The following is an 18,140-nucleotide window of genomic DNA, read 5'->3' as shown; positions in this document are numbered from 1 at the left end:
TGAAAGGACGCCCAGGTGCTTCCTGGCAGTGGCGCAGGGGAACGGCGCTGTGCCAGGTCCTCTTTCCCAGAGCCACCTTCCTAGGTTACCAGACCAAGGGCATATTATCAACACTCCCACCACCTAAAACGCAGCCAGCAAGCACTGCAGCCCTTCTTGCTTCCCCTAAAACCTTCAAAAAGACAAGACAGGACCAAAAGGTTGAGCGGAGAAGGTCTTTGTCCTATAAAGCAAATCCTCAGGTTGCTCAAGAAAGGGGGCAGATGTAAGTACTCAAAGAACAAAGCTGCCTGGGCTTTCCCTCGGGGCAGTAACTTATATTCATCATTCCCAGGTTACTAAAGGACAGAAAGTTGGTAAATACATTTAGATATTCTTTAGAAGATGTTTGGAAGAAAAAAACTTTTGTACGCCAGGACTAGGACTCATCTAGAAAGTTATTTGTGTCCAACAGCCCTTCCTTCACCGATAACACCAAATAACCTGAGCTGGTTCTGTGTCCTCACAGCTTGCTGTTTTGCTGATGCGCTGACCTACCCCTTCCCCCGACCCCTCCCCCAGCCAAACCAAGAATTTTCGGCGGTTCCTGCTGGTGGTCGATAAAACAACACAGGAGTCAAGGAAATGATCTGTTTTTAAGACTTTTTTTTTTTTGGTTTGTTTTTAAAGAAACTGCATACATCATTAGAGACGAACAATAATTTAAATACCATGCAGTTTCTGTATGTACAAAACCTAGGCCATAGATAGAGACCCAGTTTAACTTGTGTTCTCTTCACACGGTCTTCCTCATACGGCCGGTGGCTGTTAAAGCAGAACACAGGAGAGTTCTCTGATACAAAGACAGACTAGGTACAGACACCCGGGAAGCAACTGGAAAAAAGCAACCGGCTTGGGGATCAACAGACAACTGGGGAGAAAAAGTTGTTTAAGGTGACCTTCGCCCACTGGCTGTGCACAGGGAGGGCCTGAAATTCCATTCACCGAAGCACACACCATGATTTTCATTCGGCAAATATAAATACACGTTCATAAGCAGGAGAAAAATAAGCTCGGAGGTTTTCATCACATCAACCGTCACGTCGTTTGGTTTCTCTAACCTGACATAAAGGCTAAAGTTTTACAGAGCTTTGAGGGCCTTTGGGGAGGGAAATATCAACAATTTCGAAACACTAAGTAGGCTGATGGCCGTCTCTTCTGTCATGGATGGGGTGGGGACTTTGGGGCGATTTGATTTCGAGAGGGGAACATTTTGAGAACTCTCAACGTTTTTCTTCTGATGCTAATGCAAATGAAAAAGGCTCTAACTGCAGCTTTTCCAGAAAAGGGATGCTTTGTAAACCAGCCAGCCCATCTTCTCTTTCCCCCTTAATATGGAATCGTCATCTTGGAAAGAAAGAAACACATTTTTCCATTGTCATAACAACGTGGCAAAAAGGAAATTTGGATAGATTTCTATAAAGACCTCAAGACTTCAAGGAAGGAAAGACAGCAGAGGGCTCATCCTGTGGCCTACGGAAGTTGCGGAGCTGCTTACAGCGGGCTTGGAAGAGCCCAGCTCGCGGGTGGTGACACGGGAGGGGCACCCTTCCACTTGCAGGGAGTTACTTCGGGAAAAGGCTGCCCTGCAGGAGAAGTGGAAACTGCGTTCGGCTTCTTCCACGCACAAAGCGGCTGCAACCGTAGGGCACTTTGGGCGGGAACCCGGGACCGCTGGCTAGCTGCGGGGAACTCGATTTAGGCATCGTGTTCCCGGGGAATCTGAAAGGCCTGGAACCACGGCCAGCAGAGAAGCCACTGGCCTCTGCAAGGCGTCCAGGCAGTGGAGTGAGGTCCCTTAGGACTCGCTCCTGGGCCAGGGGCAGGCTGACTGTTGCTCCAGGCCACCGCGAGCCACAGGAAGCCCAGACTCAGATCCTGGCCCGGCGGGCACCTCAGCCTGGAAGACTCGCCCGCCGTGGAGGAGTTACACGGCAGAGCCCCACGTCCCTCGGCGTGCCATCTGCACTTTCAAAGGTCAGTAAGCCTTTCGGGAAGACGCCATTTACAGCCACGCTACAGCCCTGGCCACATCTTCCCTGAATCAGTCACCCCACCCACGGCCGTAGCTATGCAGATTCACCATTCAGAGAAAAAAGGATGGGGTGACACGTCCTCCTGGGGCTGGGCGCCAGGCGCTGCGAGGAAAGCGTGCGCCAGCTTGGCACCAGCCGGCGGGCACTGACTGGAACGCTGCCCCGAGCTCCCTGCCAAGTGCACGGTGACGCCGGCCACAGGGGCCGTGAGCGCCAGCGGAAAAGGAACTGGCCTCACCCATGGCTGTGGAGCCCAAGAGTAAATTGATCCCACGCGTTTTGGGGTGGGGACCAGTTAACTCTTTTTTTGTGAAGCCCAAGCTTGGCAGCTTTCTAAAGCCTGGGCCTCTGTGGTGGGGAGCAAGCCATCACTGGGAGAGCTGGTAGGAACTACAGGATCATGGCAGGATGCCAGGCAGAGCTGCATGGCTGAGGGCCCTACAGGCTCCATCAGGAAGGAAACCGGAAGCAGCTCAAGCGGCCTCCTTCAGAGCGCAGTCAGGGTTTGGAGAGGCCCCTCCTCCACTGCACATCCTACCCTCACCTACCCTGTCACCGCTGCTTTCCTGTGGTCCCGAGAGAGGAGGGTGGTCAGAGGTACATCTCCAGTCACCCTCACCAGCATCAAGGGGGAGAGGAAGGATGCTCCCCAGAGAAGCAGGCGTGGAAGGTCCAGCACAGCAGGTGTGGCTGGCGTCTGCCCAGCGCTGGGGCTTCTGCACAGACTCTTCAGTGCAAAGCAAGCCTGGAAGGCCCTCAGGTGGTTCTGGAGGACCAGTCCACCAGCGGCTGGAAATTCAGCCTTTCAGGAATGGTTTCTGGCCTGCAGGCATCGGTCCTCGACTCAAAGGCCATTAACGGCCAAGCCACCCGGTCACCAGCCCTGGGACATGCAGAGAAAATGAAGAACATGGGCCAAGCAGTTTGTCACCCCAGCCTTTATGCCCTCAAAAGGGGTCTCACGCTCACACGCGTGATCCCACCATGCCGCCCGTGGCTGTTGGTATGCGTAAGATCACCCGTGACACCGGGCTTTGCTAATGACGACTTTCCCCTTCTAAACCAGAGCTTCCTGGAAGGCAGCCCGGCTCAGCCTGAGGGGACAGGACAGGCGCTCGTGCCAGCCTTCCAGGCCTGGAGCACACACTGTCGGCCACAGGCTCCCCCAGAAAAGGGCTCTCCCGGGCTTTCAGTTCACAGCCTGGGTGATGCTGGAGGGAGAGGAGGACGCTGCTCCCTCAGCCGCCGCCTCAGGGCCCCCCAACCACGTGGCCCACCTGGAGCCCGTGCATCTGGCCAAGCCTAGAAGGCCAGCCGGACCGCCCGCTTTGCACAGTCATCCCAGGCCAGATCCACCGCCTCGGCTTTCTTTGCACTCTGCCTCCAAAGTGTCTGTCGCCTAAGGCTCGCCGGAGCCTGAACAAACGTGGTACCTGCCAGCCTGGCCGGAGAGGCCCAGGGCTTCTCCTAGTGCTGGAAAGTCTGCGGTGTCCTCGGCCCTGCCCGGGGCAGGGCACAGTCCCTTATCAGCAGTGGCACCAGCACCTCTGACCACGGAGCCGTAACCATCGCCATCCTGCTTGTGTTTCCTTTTCCTTTTCCTCTTCTTTTAAAAAAAGGTAGTTCAGAAGATTTACATCGTAATGGGGAAGTGAATAAATACCAGCACTTATGGTTCTTATAAACTTATGTTTTGAAGACAGCATAGCACTCAAGAGGAATTCGACTGTTAAGGTCGGTGAAACCTAGGAAAACAAATAATTCAGTCAAGACCCAGGGGCTGCGAAAGGTGTCGGATTTGACACTCTAAGATCTCCATCCTCGAATTCCTTGTTTCTGACAGCCACAGGAAGGCTTAAATCTCCAACCAAAGGCAAATAAATCTCCACAGTACCCCTCAAGAACTTTAGGCCCACCGAGTTCACCTTTGGTTTTGGAGAAGTTTAGCCTGGAGCTCCCGGGGGCTCTCAGCCTATGCAAGGGCTCAGCAGCAAGGTGGGGACCCCAGCCTCGCGTCTCCGAGCCAGGCACTGTTTCTCCAGATGTTCACCAAAGGAGAGGGTCAGAAGAACTCAGTCAGCGGCTCCGTCGCTGACTAGCCCTGTGACCTTGTATAAGCCCCTCCTATCTCTCTGTGCTTCAGTTTCCCCAAGTAGCATCACACACGACTGTCTGGGAGAACGACATGGAATCAGGCATGATCCCACTTCCGAAGTCCCATGAGGATTCGGTACTTTATCCTAGTTTGGTCTCCGTTGGCAAGTGATCTTTTCTCCTCAGCTTATGTTCTCATAAATACCCACCATGTTGGTGGTCTGGCATTTAGCAGATCTTCGGTTTGAATGAGTTAAAAAACTAGGCTTTGAGAAGGTTGCGTTCAGCCTGGGCCTTTCATGCTCCTTCCCTTACTTTCAGAAACCACAGTGGAACCTGTGGATCCCCATGTAGCTCTTTCTATCTTCTCCCCTCACTGCACCCACCACACCACTTGTCCTCCAGAAGCAGCTAGGGATAGTTCAGTTTGTGGGTAAATGTTATAATTTGAGGGGAAAAAAACCCCACTTGATACTAACCTTGTTAAATGTCTACTCAATTCGTGAACTTCCATTTCAGTGCTTTTAAATTCATTGAGCTCCTTCCGAATGGCAGCCTGCAAGGAAGAGAAGCCCATGAGAGTGCAGAGGCTGGAAAGCAGCTCACCTTCTTTTATTCCTATGTTTTCTTTCTTCGACAAAGCCATACACGTGCATAAAACGGATTCTTCCACCGGGAGAAACAAAATCACCTGAGGTCTCCTTTAGAGCCTACGAAGAGTCCCGTCCCCCTAAATCTAAGTTGCGAGCAATCCGATTTGGGATCCTGCCCAGAGCTGTTCCACCTGGGCAGCGAGAAGGCCCTTCCACCTGGCCCACACTCCTGGGTCCTGAGTGCACATATCTTTCTTTGGTGAATCTAAGCTCATCAGAGGCACAGCGATGCCTCAGGATGGATACTTCTAGAGGAGGTGTGTGAAATTCCCCAACCAAATGAAGGGGGTGATGGCCAGCTGCCCCCTTTCCCTTTGACTCATGAAGCCTTGGCTCCTTTACAAGTCTGTTGACTCTGAGGTGATATATTTCGCCATGGAGGGTATGGAATGTGTTTTGAATAACCTCAAACACGCATGAGATAAACCTGAATGACCTCGTCCTCACAGTCACAGATGTGGCCATCGTCTGGGGCCACCGAGAAGGCGGAAGGAGGACCGGAGCAAAAGAACGTCTGGGGTTGGAGAAAACCTTACTTCTTCCTCGGGGCTGAAAATTTAAACGTGGGCCCATTCCCATAGCTCTTTCTAAGGTTGATACGTGCTTTGATGGGAAGATGATCAGGGCACGGAGAGTCTGAGGATGGAAGTCTTTTTTTTCCATTCATCCAAAAAACTTCTACTGTGTGCATTTGTACTGTGCTAGGTGTATTATGCAAAGAGGAATCAGAAAAGTTGCCACTGTTTGAGAGTTAACAGTCTGACAGGAGACACAAGTGCATAAATAATAATTTATAAAATGATAGGCATCTCTAGAAAGGAACAGATAAAACAATTTCTACTTCAAGTTGGTCGTCCATTTTTGGAGAGCCAGTTAAGATGCCACCCCTCAGTCAGACTGCTTGTATAAGTAAGATTAAGGGCAAGGCAGAAAGCAATTTAATACTTTTTGTTTTTGTATATGTGAGAATTTTTATGATTATAAAAGTAATGCATGAGAAAATGGGCAAGGGACTTGAACAGACATTCACAAAAGGCCAGTCAACATATGCAAAGGGGCTTGAGCTCATCAGAAAACAGGGAAATGCAACTAACCATCCCGAGAAAGCACTACACACCCACCCAAAAGGGCTAAGATGACACCACGTGTTCACCGAAATGGGCAACGATGAGAACTCTCATAAGCCGCTGGGGAGTGTGTAAATTCATACAATCACTCTGGGACACTCTGTGGCATTACTACTAAAGCAGCGAAGCCTCGCCACACTGCAGGACACACGTATTCTACTTCTAGATTCAACCTCAGCAGAAACGTGGGCACTCGTGAATGAAAAGACATGGAAAAAGGATGTTCATAGCAGCGTTATTCATCACAGCAGCACGGTCCAGCAGCAGTAAAGCGGGTAGATACATTTTGGAAGATTCATAACTCTAAATACTGTGGTATTTCTCTTTACGGTCCTCTTTGCGCGTATTTTATATTAAAGATACACACTCTGTGCCCTTCCATTAAAAATGTAGTAACAAGCGTTTCTTCCTAAGATAAAGTTATTTGTAAACATTTTAATGGTCACACGATAGCTGACCGTATTCTTGTTACTGTGATCATTAACATGCACTGTGTGCCAAGCGCCGTGTTCAGTACTTTGTATTCTCTATCCAGCCTGATCCCAGAGCGCTGTGCTCTAGCACAACCATTGTTTCATGTCCTCACCTACGGCTGAAGTCCAGGCAATCTGCTTCTGCCCAAAGCCCCAGCCTCTGAGGCTGCTGGTCCGTTAGTCCTCAAAGCGTTATCTCCTTATCAATCAAACCATTAGCAACCAGGGCCACCACCTCAGGCCCACTGGCCTAGCCAATTCCGTCTACCAGAGCAATGCTATTTGGGACAAAGTGGACATGGTACCACACTTGCTGCTGGTGTGGCTGTCCTCCAGTTTATCTATTCCTTTCTGGAAATTTCAACCTTATCATCTCACTCTTACTCTCACAATTCTGCCTCAAAAATGTGACTGAAGACAGGAGATTAAGAACCCTGACAAGGTACTTCCATAAGCTTCCTTTTCTTTTTTTCCTTCCCACTATCCCCCAGGCAAGAAGGAGCTGACTTGACGTTCCCTCTTCTTGGCTGGGGGCTTCCCTCTTCGTTCCTTCCAAGGAAGCTCCTCTTCCTTAAGGCAGTAAAACCACATGGTCTAAGAGAGACCAATGGGAATGTCTTCTATGCCATGGAAGGAACGCTATGGTCTGAGTCCTCCAGATGTAGCCCTTGATATGGGACCAGAAGACTATACCAGCAATTGGTAAATATCCCAAACAAAAAAATACATTGCTCTGCTCTCCAAAAATGTATCTTTGTCTTACAATTACTATTTTTAGTGTAGAGTGAGTGCCTGTCTCACCTCTCTCCTGACCTGTATTTGTTTTCGTTTTTTAAAATTTTTTTATACAGCAGGCTCTTAGTAGTCATCAGTTTTATACACATCAGTGTATACATGTCAATCCCAATCGCCCGATTCATCCCCCCACCACCCCCGGAAAAGTCTTTACATAGGATCAGAATGGCTCCTCCCAAGGAAGGAAGGCACTCGGTTAAAGCGCCTGGCTGGGCGGGGGGTGGTGCCTGGCTGGGGGGTGGGTGGGAGGTGGGGGCACTGCTTCCCAGCAGCCCCGGGGGAACCGGATTGGCTCCCTCACAGCTGCTTAGGATTCTAGCTGGTACCTTCCCTTCCCTTGACTGCAGCAAGCACGCTGCAATGAGTGTGAGCAGAGCGAGGTCACATCTATGTGACACAACTGCCCGGGGTGGGACGGAGGGGCCTGTCTCCTGCCCGAGGTGAGGGGTGCCGGTTCTTGGGGCTGCTCACCATGGATTCCTACAGAGGGGAGAGGTGAGGTTTCCACTCGTCAGGACCTGGGGGCTGGCCTGCCCCGGGCGGGGCGGGGGGGCCGGTTTCTGGGAGGTGCCTCTGGCCGCGTCAGTTCCCTCCCCCTCCCCGCCTCCCAAGTGCAGCGGCTTCCCTGGGCTCACACTCCAGCCAGAGGCCAGGCTCCGGGTGACCTCCTGCATGGCCTGTGAGGAAGCCACCTGCCCCGGGAAGGGATGGGGCAAAGGCAGGACTCTAGGAGAAGGTCCCCGGTGTACCCGAGTCCCCTTATTGTCACTTGCACACTGCACAGCGTTATTGTCCTACACTTTTTTTTTTTTTAAAGGCCCTTACCCTCCAGTTCCTCATGGTGCCTGGATAAGAATCACAAAGGATCCCCAAGCAGAGGTCCCCTTAGATACGTGTATGGATGAAAGGCATCTGTCTTGTGCCTTCTCCAGAGCAGGGGAGGACCAGCTCAGCGCCCTCTCCGCACGCTGTCTGGAGCCCTTGGGGAAAGGTGCCGGGAGCAGCACCGCAGCCTGCCCGGCAGCCACTCAGCCCCCAGTACCGACCCAGGCACCCTGGCTCTGCGCCCAGGCTCCACGCGGTCTCCGGGCGGCAAGCTGGAGACCCAGCACCCGGCTGGCCGTGAGGCCCCGCCCCTCTTACTTTGTCGGCAGCGGTGAGGCGGGTCCAGGGCTTGTCGGCCCTGCGGTCATAGTCCTGAGCATCGGCCACCTCCACGTAATCGCTGAAGCGGATGAGGATCTTCCGCTCTCTCAGCTCTTCCACTGTGGGCCTCTGGCTGAGCTGCGGGACGGGGAGATGGATGTGGTCAGCCCATGACGTTTAGATCACTTGGTCCATCCGTGAATTTAGAGGCGGGAAGACGAGGTCCAGAGAGGCAGCTGACGCATCACGCACACGTGAGGGGCAGGGCCCGGGGGACACAGGGCTCCCGATTCCTGGACTTCTCCAGGACCCTGTGAAGGAGTTTACTAACTCATGAGCTGCCTCCAGGCCGTCTCTTAATAACACTGCAGTGTCTCGGTCTGCACACGCGGTGTGTCTTTGTGCATGGGTGTGGATCTTCCCAGGTCTGTCCTACCTTTCCCATCAGGGGACAGAAACCTTACACAACGGTTTTTTTTTTTTTTTCTTTTTCGATACGCGGGCCTCTCACCGTTGTGGCCTCTATCGCTGCGGAGCACAGGCTCCGGACGCGCAGGCTCAGCGGCCATGGCTCACGGGCCCAGCCGCTCCGCGGCACGTGGGATCTTCCCGGACCGGGGCACAAACCCACGTCCCCTGCATCGGCAGGCGGACTCTCAACCACTGCGCCACCAGGGAAGCCCAACACACAACAGTTTCATATTCTCGATTTGTGAATCCACATCTGTGTGTTAAATTTAGTGCTCTCTGCAAGATAGGTTTGTAATACTTTCTGTGTGTGTGTCTTAGACACAAAGAAAGTGTATGTGCAAACGGTGTGCAAACTCCGGGGTGTGCAGGAATGAGAGTATGTTGATTTATGAGGTCAGGGAGACCCTACCCCTCAATAGCTCAAATGAAAGGCGAGTCCACAAAGGCAGAGCTAGCCCGTGTTGATGCCAAAGAAGACTCGGACGGGCCCTTTGGATAGGTCTGTGGTGAAGGAAGGAAACAAGTGAATTATTCAACCACCTCCCAGTGTTACCCGCTAGCATCCTTCCTTTGTACTTTAACAACATAAGGCTGACATTTCTATTATCTCTTCCTGTCACCAGATTTACTTCTTCTGGAGCAACACAGTTGCTCTCTCTTTAGGATGCTGTCAATTCATGTTCAACCGATATTAGTTAAAAGCAATTTTTCTCTAAGCCCTAGACTGTATTTAATTCTATTCACAGAAGATGCAGTCAAATAGAATCTTACCACAAAGGCCTACAAAACAAACACATGCAAGTGAATCCAAACCACCCCGGCTGTTTTGACTGTATATCACGCAGCTGCCATACACCTTTGGCTGGTGCCAGAATGTCCCAGCTTGCTACCAACTGGCCTACAATGGAAGAGCATCATTAGATGACTGCCTGGCTGGTGCTGAGCAGAATGGTGACAGCTACTGCGAGGCTCCGGACAGGACCAAAGCAGCCTGCTGGTCCCCCTTGGCCAAGGGAGGGGAAACCTGGGGCTCAGAGGCCTACTGGGCTGTGGCACTGGTCACCTGTCTAGACGCTGTGTAGCTCCCGCACAGCACCTCTGTCCCGAGGTGGCCCTGGTTTGCCCGGGACAGGGCATTTTGGCATCAGCTGTGACCCGTCACAGGAAACCAGAGGTTTCCCACGCTCTATGGTTAGGGGTGCTGTAAACAAAGCTGGTGGCCTATCCTGACTCCAAGATGTGAGTGCAGGGTGCTCTGTACTGTCATTAGAGTACGTAGGCATTTACCGTAATACCACAAGGCATGAAGACTTCTACTCCAAGCCCCAGTTTGTATTTCTAAGGACTTACTAGCTCGCCCTGGGGTGTCAGACAAACAGTACTATTTTCTAAGTGTGCCATGACAGGAGAAAGGTTGTTAAAGTCGGAATTTCTAATTTAAATTTCTCACAGTCATGATGTAGATTTTATTAATAGCCTGTCTATGGTAGAGTCTGGAGTGAACAGAAACCTAGAGGTTGGCTCTGAAGGTGAGGGGCTATTGTTCATGCCTGAATCTGGTGGGGATTAGACACGACCACTCCAGATCAGTAAGAGACCGGGCCCAAGTGCCACCAGGGAGTGAGTGAGGAGGATGCCGAGTTCTCCTGCCGGGAGAACAACTGCCCGGACTCTGCTGTGATCCAGGGCTCACACCCCTGGCCACACGGGGCTCAGGACAGGTGCCTTTGGCTCCTGGATGGCTCTAGCCCTTGGGGTGCGTGAACCCAACTTACTTGCCTGGACACTAAGGAAATCACCTTTGCAGCCAAAGTTGGTTTTCTGCGGACGATGGGCTGGAAGAAGGGGTGGGGTGCAGAGGTTGGTAGCATTATGTTTCCATCTATGGCAGCAATAATATCGTTTGCAACCAATTACTCAACAACAGGGTACGTTGAGACCCCAATTCCACTATCAATACAACCTGACCCAGGTACATTTCTTCCCTTCCTTCCCTCCTTTCCTTCCTCCCTTCCAGCCATCCTCCCTCCAATACTTCCCATTCATCCAGCCAGCCAGCCAGCTAGCGAGTTTTTGGAAGTGGGAAGCAGGCATTTATTCCAAGATAAAGCATGTAAATTTTAGGTCAGTCTCAATTTGGCTGAAGAAAATGCCTGGTCTGCGGCTCTCAGCATCTGTTACAGAGTTTTATTCTTCTCAGTGTCTTAAACAGAACGATACTGAGGAAATGCTCGGGCTGAGGGTAAGTGAAAAGCACCCCCCACCACTGGCTTCTGCTCTTGGTGTGATAAAGGCTCCCGAGGGCAGAATGTGCCCAGAGCCAGGAGGCGATACGGATTCCCTACCTGCTGGCACGCTCCACATCTCTGTTCACAAAACCAGATGTGAACGCTGCTTCTGGTCTCTCCCTCATAAACAGTTTATCCCTTCACTCAGGCTCATTATTTCTAATTCCCCAAGCCAGTCCCAGGGGAGGCAAATGCTGAAATTACAAGGCAGTTTTCCTGGGAGAAGGAAAGAGAGGTAACCAGGGGGAGGAAGAGGCATTCATCGATAGACTTGAGGACCTGCAGAAACCCCACCCCTAGCATTACCCCTCCCGTGGAAGATGGGTGTGGGAGGAGACCCTCTTCTCTCACCCCGTCCTGCCAAACTATGCAATTAGTCAAGCTTTCCCTTGCAAAATCGAATGCTCTTTTTAAAGAGATGAGAATTAGGTGCATGTCCAGATCTTTCCCTATTACTAGTTTTTAGCAAGAAACCCTAAAGTTTAGGAGAATTTGGGGGTCCCAGCAATCAAGTCCAATGAGCTTTATGAAAATCTGATTAAACATTTTTTCTGAATGTCTAGACCTTTCTCTATCAGAAACGAGGCGTCATCACCAGTCTCCCTTTGATACCCTCATCATTTCAAAGACACAGAATAATGCATCTCCCCCGGTCCCCCTCACTACTCAGTCTCAGGGAAAGGGATGCCCTGCGTCCAAAGGCTGGGTGGTCTTAAGGATGTAAGAGTCAGACCTTGACTGGAGTGAGGGCACCTGGATGAAGTGAGGGCCCTTAGCTCTTGTTCGAGTTTCCCACCAGGGGACACCAGCCCGTCAGCGGCTTGTCAGGCCCTTGCTTATCCTACTCCCTTTAATTGGGATGGTGTTTGGCTTGTCACCATATGTTTGGGACGCTCTAAGGGCAAGACAGTGTTGAGAAACACAAATCATCACCTTAATAATTGGTACGATATTTCAGGATCTCTGAATTTCCTCCTTTGCATAATATTTCTAGGGAGAAAAATCCATTAACAAACCTTTAGAAAATTAATTTTAATGGGTCTCTTAACTGTCTCTAAGCTTTGAGTATCTTTCTCTCAAGATGGTCACTGTAGGAAGCTGATGAAAAACACTCTAGTCAGACAGAATATAGTAGTATACCTTCTGTGTCATTAATTAAAGTTGTCAACATCCTCCAAGAATAGCCTCAAATAAGAGTTTATTATCAAAGGGGCCACTCATAGAATTAGATCCACTTGGGTCTACATTACATTGCCAAGCCATCTATTTTGGGGGTTAAAAACATATAAAAATTCTAGCTTTCTGACTTTTATCTAAGTGCTTTTCAAACATCTTCATTAGATTTATCAATACTTTTGGCATTTTCCTAATTCAGTAATTCAAATTGGATTTAGCATAATAAACTCAAATAGTTCTTAGGAAACAGGTCAGGAATAGTATCAGTGGAGACAAGGAAAACTCGCACTTTCCCAGGGTCGTAGCAAATAACTGATACATCAGAACTTGTGATTTTGATAATGAATTTCCAGTTGCCTCATGGGGTTACAGTGAATTTTTAAGAACAAAATATTCACTGTAACTGCAAATAGAATGCACCTGACATCAAGTTGCTTGGGGGTAGGCTAGTGTCACAGCCCAAAGGACTGAGGGTCATGAAGGTGAGTGGACCACTGGCCCCTGGAGAGGTCCTGGAGAGTCCAGAGAGCCGCATGCCCTGACACCCGAGGAATGGAACCATTAATGTCACTTCCAATGGGCCGGGCAGCTGCAAGGCCAACATAGGGCACAGCAGGGGAGGGTGGCCCCCTGTCCCGCCCCAGCTCGGTATGGAGAATCGTCTCACCTTCCGAGTTAATCTCCTCTTGATCTCTCGTTTCTCCTCTTGTTCCTCTTGTTCATTCCGAGCTGAAAGAAACATTTAAGATGCTTTAGATTTTGGTAGCGGTGTTGCACAAAGGTGCACCTCTGCAGGTTCTAGGCCAAGCAGCTCAGTTTTTTTTTTTTTTTTTTTTTTTTTGCGGTATGCGGGCCTTTCACTGCTGTGGCCTCTCTCGTTGTGGAGCACAGGCTGCGGACGCGCAGGCTCAGCGGCCATGGCTCACGGGCCCAGCCGCTCCGCGGCATGTGGGATCTTCCCGGACCGGGGCACGAACCTGTGTCCCCTGCATCGGCAGGCGGACCCTCAAACACTGCGCCACCAGGGAAGCCCCAAGCAGCTCAGTTTGAAAAGGAGGAGAGAGTTCCCGTCCCCTACCCTGGCCACCCTTTCTGCTTGTGGGGACACTTTCCAAACTGCCTGTACTGTTTCAAATGGGTGGTGAGTGGGTTGACCTTATTTTGTTTTACGTCACACGGGGTTTCAAGTCTGCAGGCCGAAACACTGGGCCAAGAGGAGGGGCTATGAGGCAAGGAGGTAGGTCCTGAAAGAGTGGGGTACTATCTGCAGTGACACAGGCATCCGGGGAGAGGTAAGGCTCCCTTCTTTGGACGAGACCTGGGCCTCACGCAGCTCTGCTTCAAGCCTCACAGCGACCGAAGGGGACTTGCTGTGATGTGGCCCTGGTGCCCGGTGCCCTGCGTGGATGGAACAGAAGCCAGGCCCCGCGGGGGCGCCTGCCACCTGCCACAGGAACAAAACGAGGCACGGCTGATGCCAAACGCAAGGCTGGAATTTCAAAACGCTCACCTTTCACAAGTCCTGATTCCATTAATTCTTTGAATCTTCCAACAAGTCCACAGAGCACGGGTGAGGCCACAGTGTGGGATACAACTGCCTACATTTAGACTTCTAAGGAGCGTCTTAGGAGAGCAGACTCCAGAGCTTAAACCTTCTCAGCTCAATATGTGGGGTGACTTAGCATCAGGTGTGTAAAGTGCCGAAGGGAGCAGAGGTTCGGAGGACAGAGAACGCGGGAGTATCTAAGTAACGCAGTGACCTTGGGTACCTCACTTTCCTCCCAGGCCTTGCGATGGAAGCACGGATCGCAGCATAATACTGTCTAACTTGAAGAAAAATCACGAACGTCAGCCTGGTTCCATGCCTCTGCTTCCTGTCTACTGAACTGAGGGTGGCATCAGAGAGAGACCACCACTGCCACTTGATTTTGCACAGGCTGCATCAAAAGGGCCCTTGTTCTCTCATTTTGAAATCACCGTTGGAAATTATGGTTCCATAACTCCATTAACTTACCGCGCAGCGCGCACTCACCCTTGAGTGGTTTCAGTATAGAACAGGGCTTTAAAACAGGGACCCCCTTGTGCCTAGAAGCGGGGTGCCCTCGCCCCTCCTGCCAGCCTGATGGCAGCAACCACAGCCTCAGTTAACTCACACTGCAGGTGGCAACACCTCCCGCCAGAAGGAACGGCGGTGGTTCAGAGCACAACTCACATCCTTGAGCGATACCCCCGGGGGCACGGTTTGGCCAGTGTGACTGCCTGTGGTGACCAGGATCTTGGACCGGGGCAGCTCCAGAAATGGCCACATCCTGCCGTGGGCCAAAGTCCCCAGGGGTCCCCGCTGCCCCAAACCCCACGCGAGAGCTCCTTCCTTTGAATTGAAAGGTCCTCCTTCCCCGCACCCCCGCCCCCACCCCAGGGTTCCTTTTAAAAATGAGAATTTCTCTTGGATAGAAACCTGTTCAACTAGTCAGCCATCACTATCTTAGTATGAACTAATGTATCAGAGAGAAACTGGGAGGCAGACTGCCAGCCCCAGAAGAAGGGAAGCCCCCAAGAGCTGCATTTGTAGGTGGGAGGGAGGACGGAAGGAAAGGTCTAGAGTGGATGGTGAGCACCCGGGGGGCAGCTCGAGGGCACTGGGTTGAAATGTACAGACTTGTAGCCATATCAGGGCCAGGAGGGGCCCACGAGACCACCTAGGCTACTGCTCGTGGCTTGGAAATGAGGATAGGAAGGTCCAGGGGGTTTGAGCGGCTGGCCACACACTCCAGGGCTAACAGACAGACAAACAGTCCAGCTCCTTTTCTTGCTTGGCTACGCTGCCTCCCCCCCATCCCATTTTGCTCAGGGCCAGCCCTCTCCTCCTCACTGGTTACTGGCCTCAGACTCCACTCGGAGCTGCCTCATCCTACAGGCCCCCTCCCGAGCCGTGAAGGTCGACATCCTGCCCAGAGCACAGAGCCCTCATCGCCTACAGGTGTTCCTGAGGTCCCTCTGAGGGCTAGGGGTCCCAAGCTACCACCTATGGAATCTATACCTTTAGTTCAAAGCCATTTACAAACCCAGGGTCATGAATTCTCAGGCAGCAGGGACCAAGACAGCCCCACTGGGCAAGTGGGAAGGGAGACCAGGAAAAGCCCTCGAGGTCATGGCCTGCTGCCACCATCAGAGAGTACACTGTGTGCTCAGATGTGCCCGGGGTCTCACTGGCTGCCCAGTGGAGCCAGTACTGCCCACAGGGTCGGGCGGCCTGGGGTGGGAGTCAGACCCGGCTTGCAAAGCTCCACCGCCCAGCCAAGCCACCGCTCTGGGCCTCTCTCCTGCACACTTAGAGATGTGGTTCATCCCTTGACTTAAAGCCCAGATGATAATTCTCAGAATACACTGTTTGAGGGTTGTCTTCTGATACCACTAAACATTTCTTGTTTAACAATCACACAAGATTTTAAAAAGAGAAAGAAAAAGCTATTTCGGAAAACAAAATTTCAGAACGCAGGAGGAAAAAAAGAAAAAATACCGACAGGAAAAATAAGCTCCTTTCCGAAAAGTTCTGAAACTGCGACATGATGACCCTGTTTGAATGTGGTCAAGTGATCCTTCAATTTGCAACTACTCAAACGGACAAACACGCAAGAGGCAACAACGAAAGGGAACTGTGGGAACAACTTGTAAGCCCCTGGCTCCCCTGAACCTGAGCCCCCAGGCTCACTGGACGCAAGTAACTGTCTCTAAGACCCAAGTGTCTTTCAGGAGGGTGAGAAAAACCTAACTCGAGGGGCCTGCCCGCCGCCTCCCATGGATCTGGGCAGACGAGGCGTGGAAGCTGGTGCCTTCGGGAAGCCAGGTGAGCTGGGGATTCTCTGCCTTCTCTTTCCAAAACCTGTGCCCTCGCCGAGAGAAGTGCTGTCTTCTGAAACCTGAACAATTCCACAGACGTTTTTAGCCCCTTCACATTTAAGAGTTAGGCTGGGAACCCCAGGTACCATGTGGCCCTGTAAGAAAGTTGTACAGAGATTCCTTCGGCAGGACCACGGATGCGTGTGAGGCACATCTGTGGGAGAAGTTTAAAAGGAGAAGAAGAAAGCCCGTTCACCAGATTTCTTGCTTTAGGAACAAATGGACACCTTTTTGTCTTTCTTTCTCTCTAACGTAGACAATTTATAATGGATCAGCTATCAAGTTGGGGCAGAAAGGGAGACACGCCGGCCAAATGCTTCCCCAACCAGGAAAATCATCTGAAAGAATTCTAACTCTGGTTCACGGCAAAGTAAACTTAGAAATTTTAAAGGCACCCCCTTTGTTAGGAACTTCCTAGAGATCTGGGAAATGGGTGAGGTGCCCTCAGGACTGAGGAAGGTCAAGGCTGAAAGGAGCAGCCACTGCGAGGCGAGGGCGTGGCCGAAGCCCGGAGCAGCGCGGCAGGATGCTGGTGGAGGCACAGGGCACGCAGGTGGGTGCCCTGGGGTACGGGTGCTGTGGGTCACGACAGCGGCCCCCCCATCACAGCCCTCGCCCGTGACATTCAACAGCAAACCATTTGGCTCGGACCCAGTCGCAAGGCCACAATGAGGAAGGCGAGAAAAGCAAAATCAAGAACATTTTTGTTTGGTCCAAGTGGAAATACCCAGCTACTCACGCAGGGGCCTCACGTGACCGGGGCGTGGGTGTGTGCGTGCGTGTGTGTGCGTGCATAGCACAGAAATTCTGTAAAACTCTGTGTAGCATGTATTTCTCTTTTCTGGAGCAAATCAGAAAGGGATAGACGTGTGGGGAGAAAGGGTCTGAAATTAAACTAAAAATATCTGTTGACCATCTAGAGGGCAGTGTCGGTGAGAGTGTAGCATGATGAAGCTGAGAGGTTTTAGTTTTCAATTGCTGAATATCTCCCCCTAAATTGTGGCATACTGGTTGGTGCCCATGAGATGCTTGATTTCTTTCAGCATTTTAAAAATAGGTATTTTAAGCACTACATGGACTTTCTGTACCTAGGCAAATATCTCTGTGTCCTGAACCAAACAAGAGGCTCATCGGCTTTTTCTGTCCACAGACACAGTGACAGCGAGTTTTGTTGAATGAGAGCCTGGGCAGCTATACCAGCGGCCAGTTGTAGGAGCCTGAGAGGAGGCCAGGAAGGATTTCCCCTTGGAAATGCTCCCTTAGACGTTAGGTTTAATGCTCAGAGGGAGGGGGGATTTTATCCCCAGCAGCTGGCTGCAGTGGAAAGTCACACGTTCTGGTCTTCGTTTTCAAATGGCTACTTGCCCTATTTTAGCCATCAGTATCATATTTGCAGTTTTTCAGCCAATCTGGGTTTAAAGGTGACCCCAACTCTCACTTACTAGTAAGTTCTCTCACTCAAACTTTTCAGCTTCTCTGACTTGGCAGCCCACTAAAGGGCAGGTTCTTGCAGACCCTGAGGTCCTCACGAACCAAGTGCATTCGAATTTGCTTGCTCTGTGGGGATGCTCTCTCAGATGTTCGAACACACAAGGGCGAAGCCTCCGCCACCAGAGAGGGTTTCGATCGCTTCCACATCAGCACACAGGAGAAACCCTGTGGCCTGCCATCAAACAATAACCAAAGCCACCACGAAACAGCAGCGCTTGCCACGGGCTCGGTCACTTACGTTTCAAAATGTTCCTCTGCTCCAACTCCTCTGCAGTCGGCCTCTGGCTCAGTCGCCTGCGGAAGAAATCCAGGAAAAGTTTTTGGACCATATCATAGCCTCCTTGGGTTGTTAATCTCCCCGGCCGTCGCAGATACATGGGGCAGGGTCAGCGGCTGGAGGCCCTGTTCCATCCTGTGCTCTGAAAGACTGGCGCTCACCACCAATGCCTCC

The 18,140-nt window shown here is 51.4% G+C and overlaps 1 protein-coding gene and 1 long non-coding RNA gene across 3 annotated transcripts in view; one reads left to right on the top strand and one right to left on the bottom strand.

Moving 5' to 3' along the window:
* LOC115802052 (uncharacterized) overlaps positions 1-7,363 on the top strand; it is a 17,703-nt gene extending 10,340 nt beyond the window's left edge. Inside the window, exon 5 of the long non-coding RNA XR_016394536.1 lies at positions 509-7,363. This is a non-coding gene — a long non-coding RNA (uncharacterized LOC115802052). The remainder of the gene's footprint in view (positions 1-508) is intronic.
* On the bottom strand, positions 626-18,140 carry LOC111181369 (phosphatase and actin regulator 4). Of its 2 annotated transcripts, XM_022586682.2 has the most exons (5): positions 17,928-18,131; positions 12,966-13,027; positions 8,361-8,501; positions 4,649-4,725; positions 626-3,820 (listed from the first exon to the last, which is right to left on the bottom strand). In XM_022586682.2, exons 1-5 carry the CDS (start codon positions 18,064-18,066, stop codon positions 3,805-3,807), a joined length of 435 nt encoding a protein of 144 aa, XP_022442390.2. In that variant the 5' UTR covers positions 18,067-18,131; the 3' UTR covers positions 626-3,804. The 2 variants fall into 2 exon arrangements, with proteins under 2 accessions (XP_022442390.2, XP_030616190.2); XM_030760330.2 differs by having other exon boundaries at positions 626-4,725; positions 17,928-18,140.

The sequence above is a fragment of the Delphinapterus leucas genome, chromosome 10 (assembly GCF_059928025.1).
Source record: "Delphinapterus leucas isolate spDelLeu-1000000601 "Yukka" chromosome 10, BTC_Dleu_Yukka2, whole genome shotgun sequence".
Classification (NCBI taxonomy): domain Eukaryota; kingdom Metazoa; phylum Chordata; class Mammalia; order Artiodactyla; family Monodontidae; genus Delphinapterus; species Delphinapterus leucas.
Note: the sequence above shows the minus strand (reverse complement) of the source record. Positions and strands in the feature narration are given on the sequence as shown.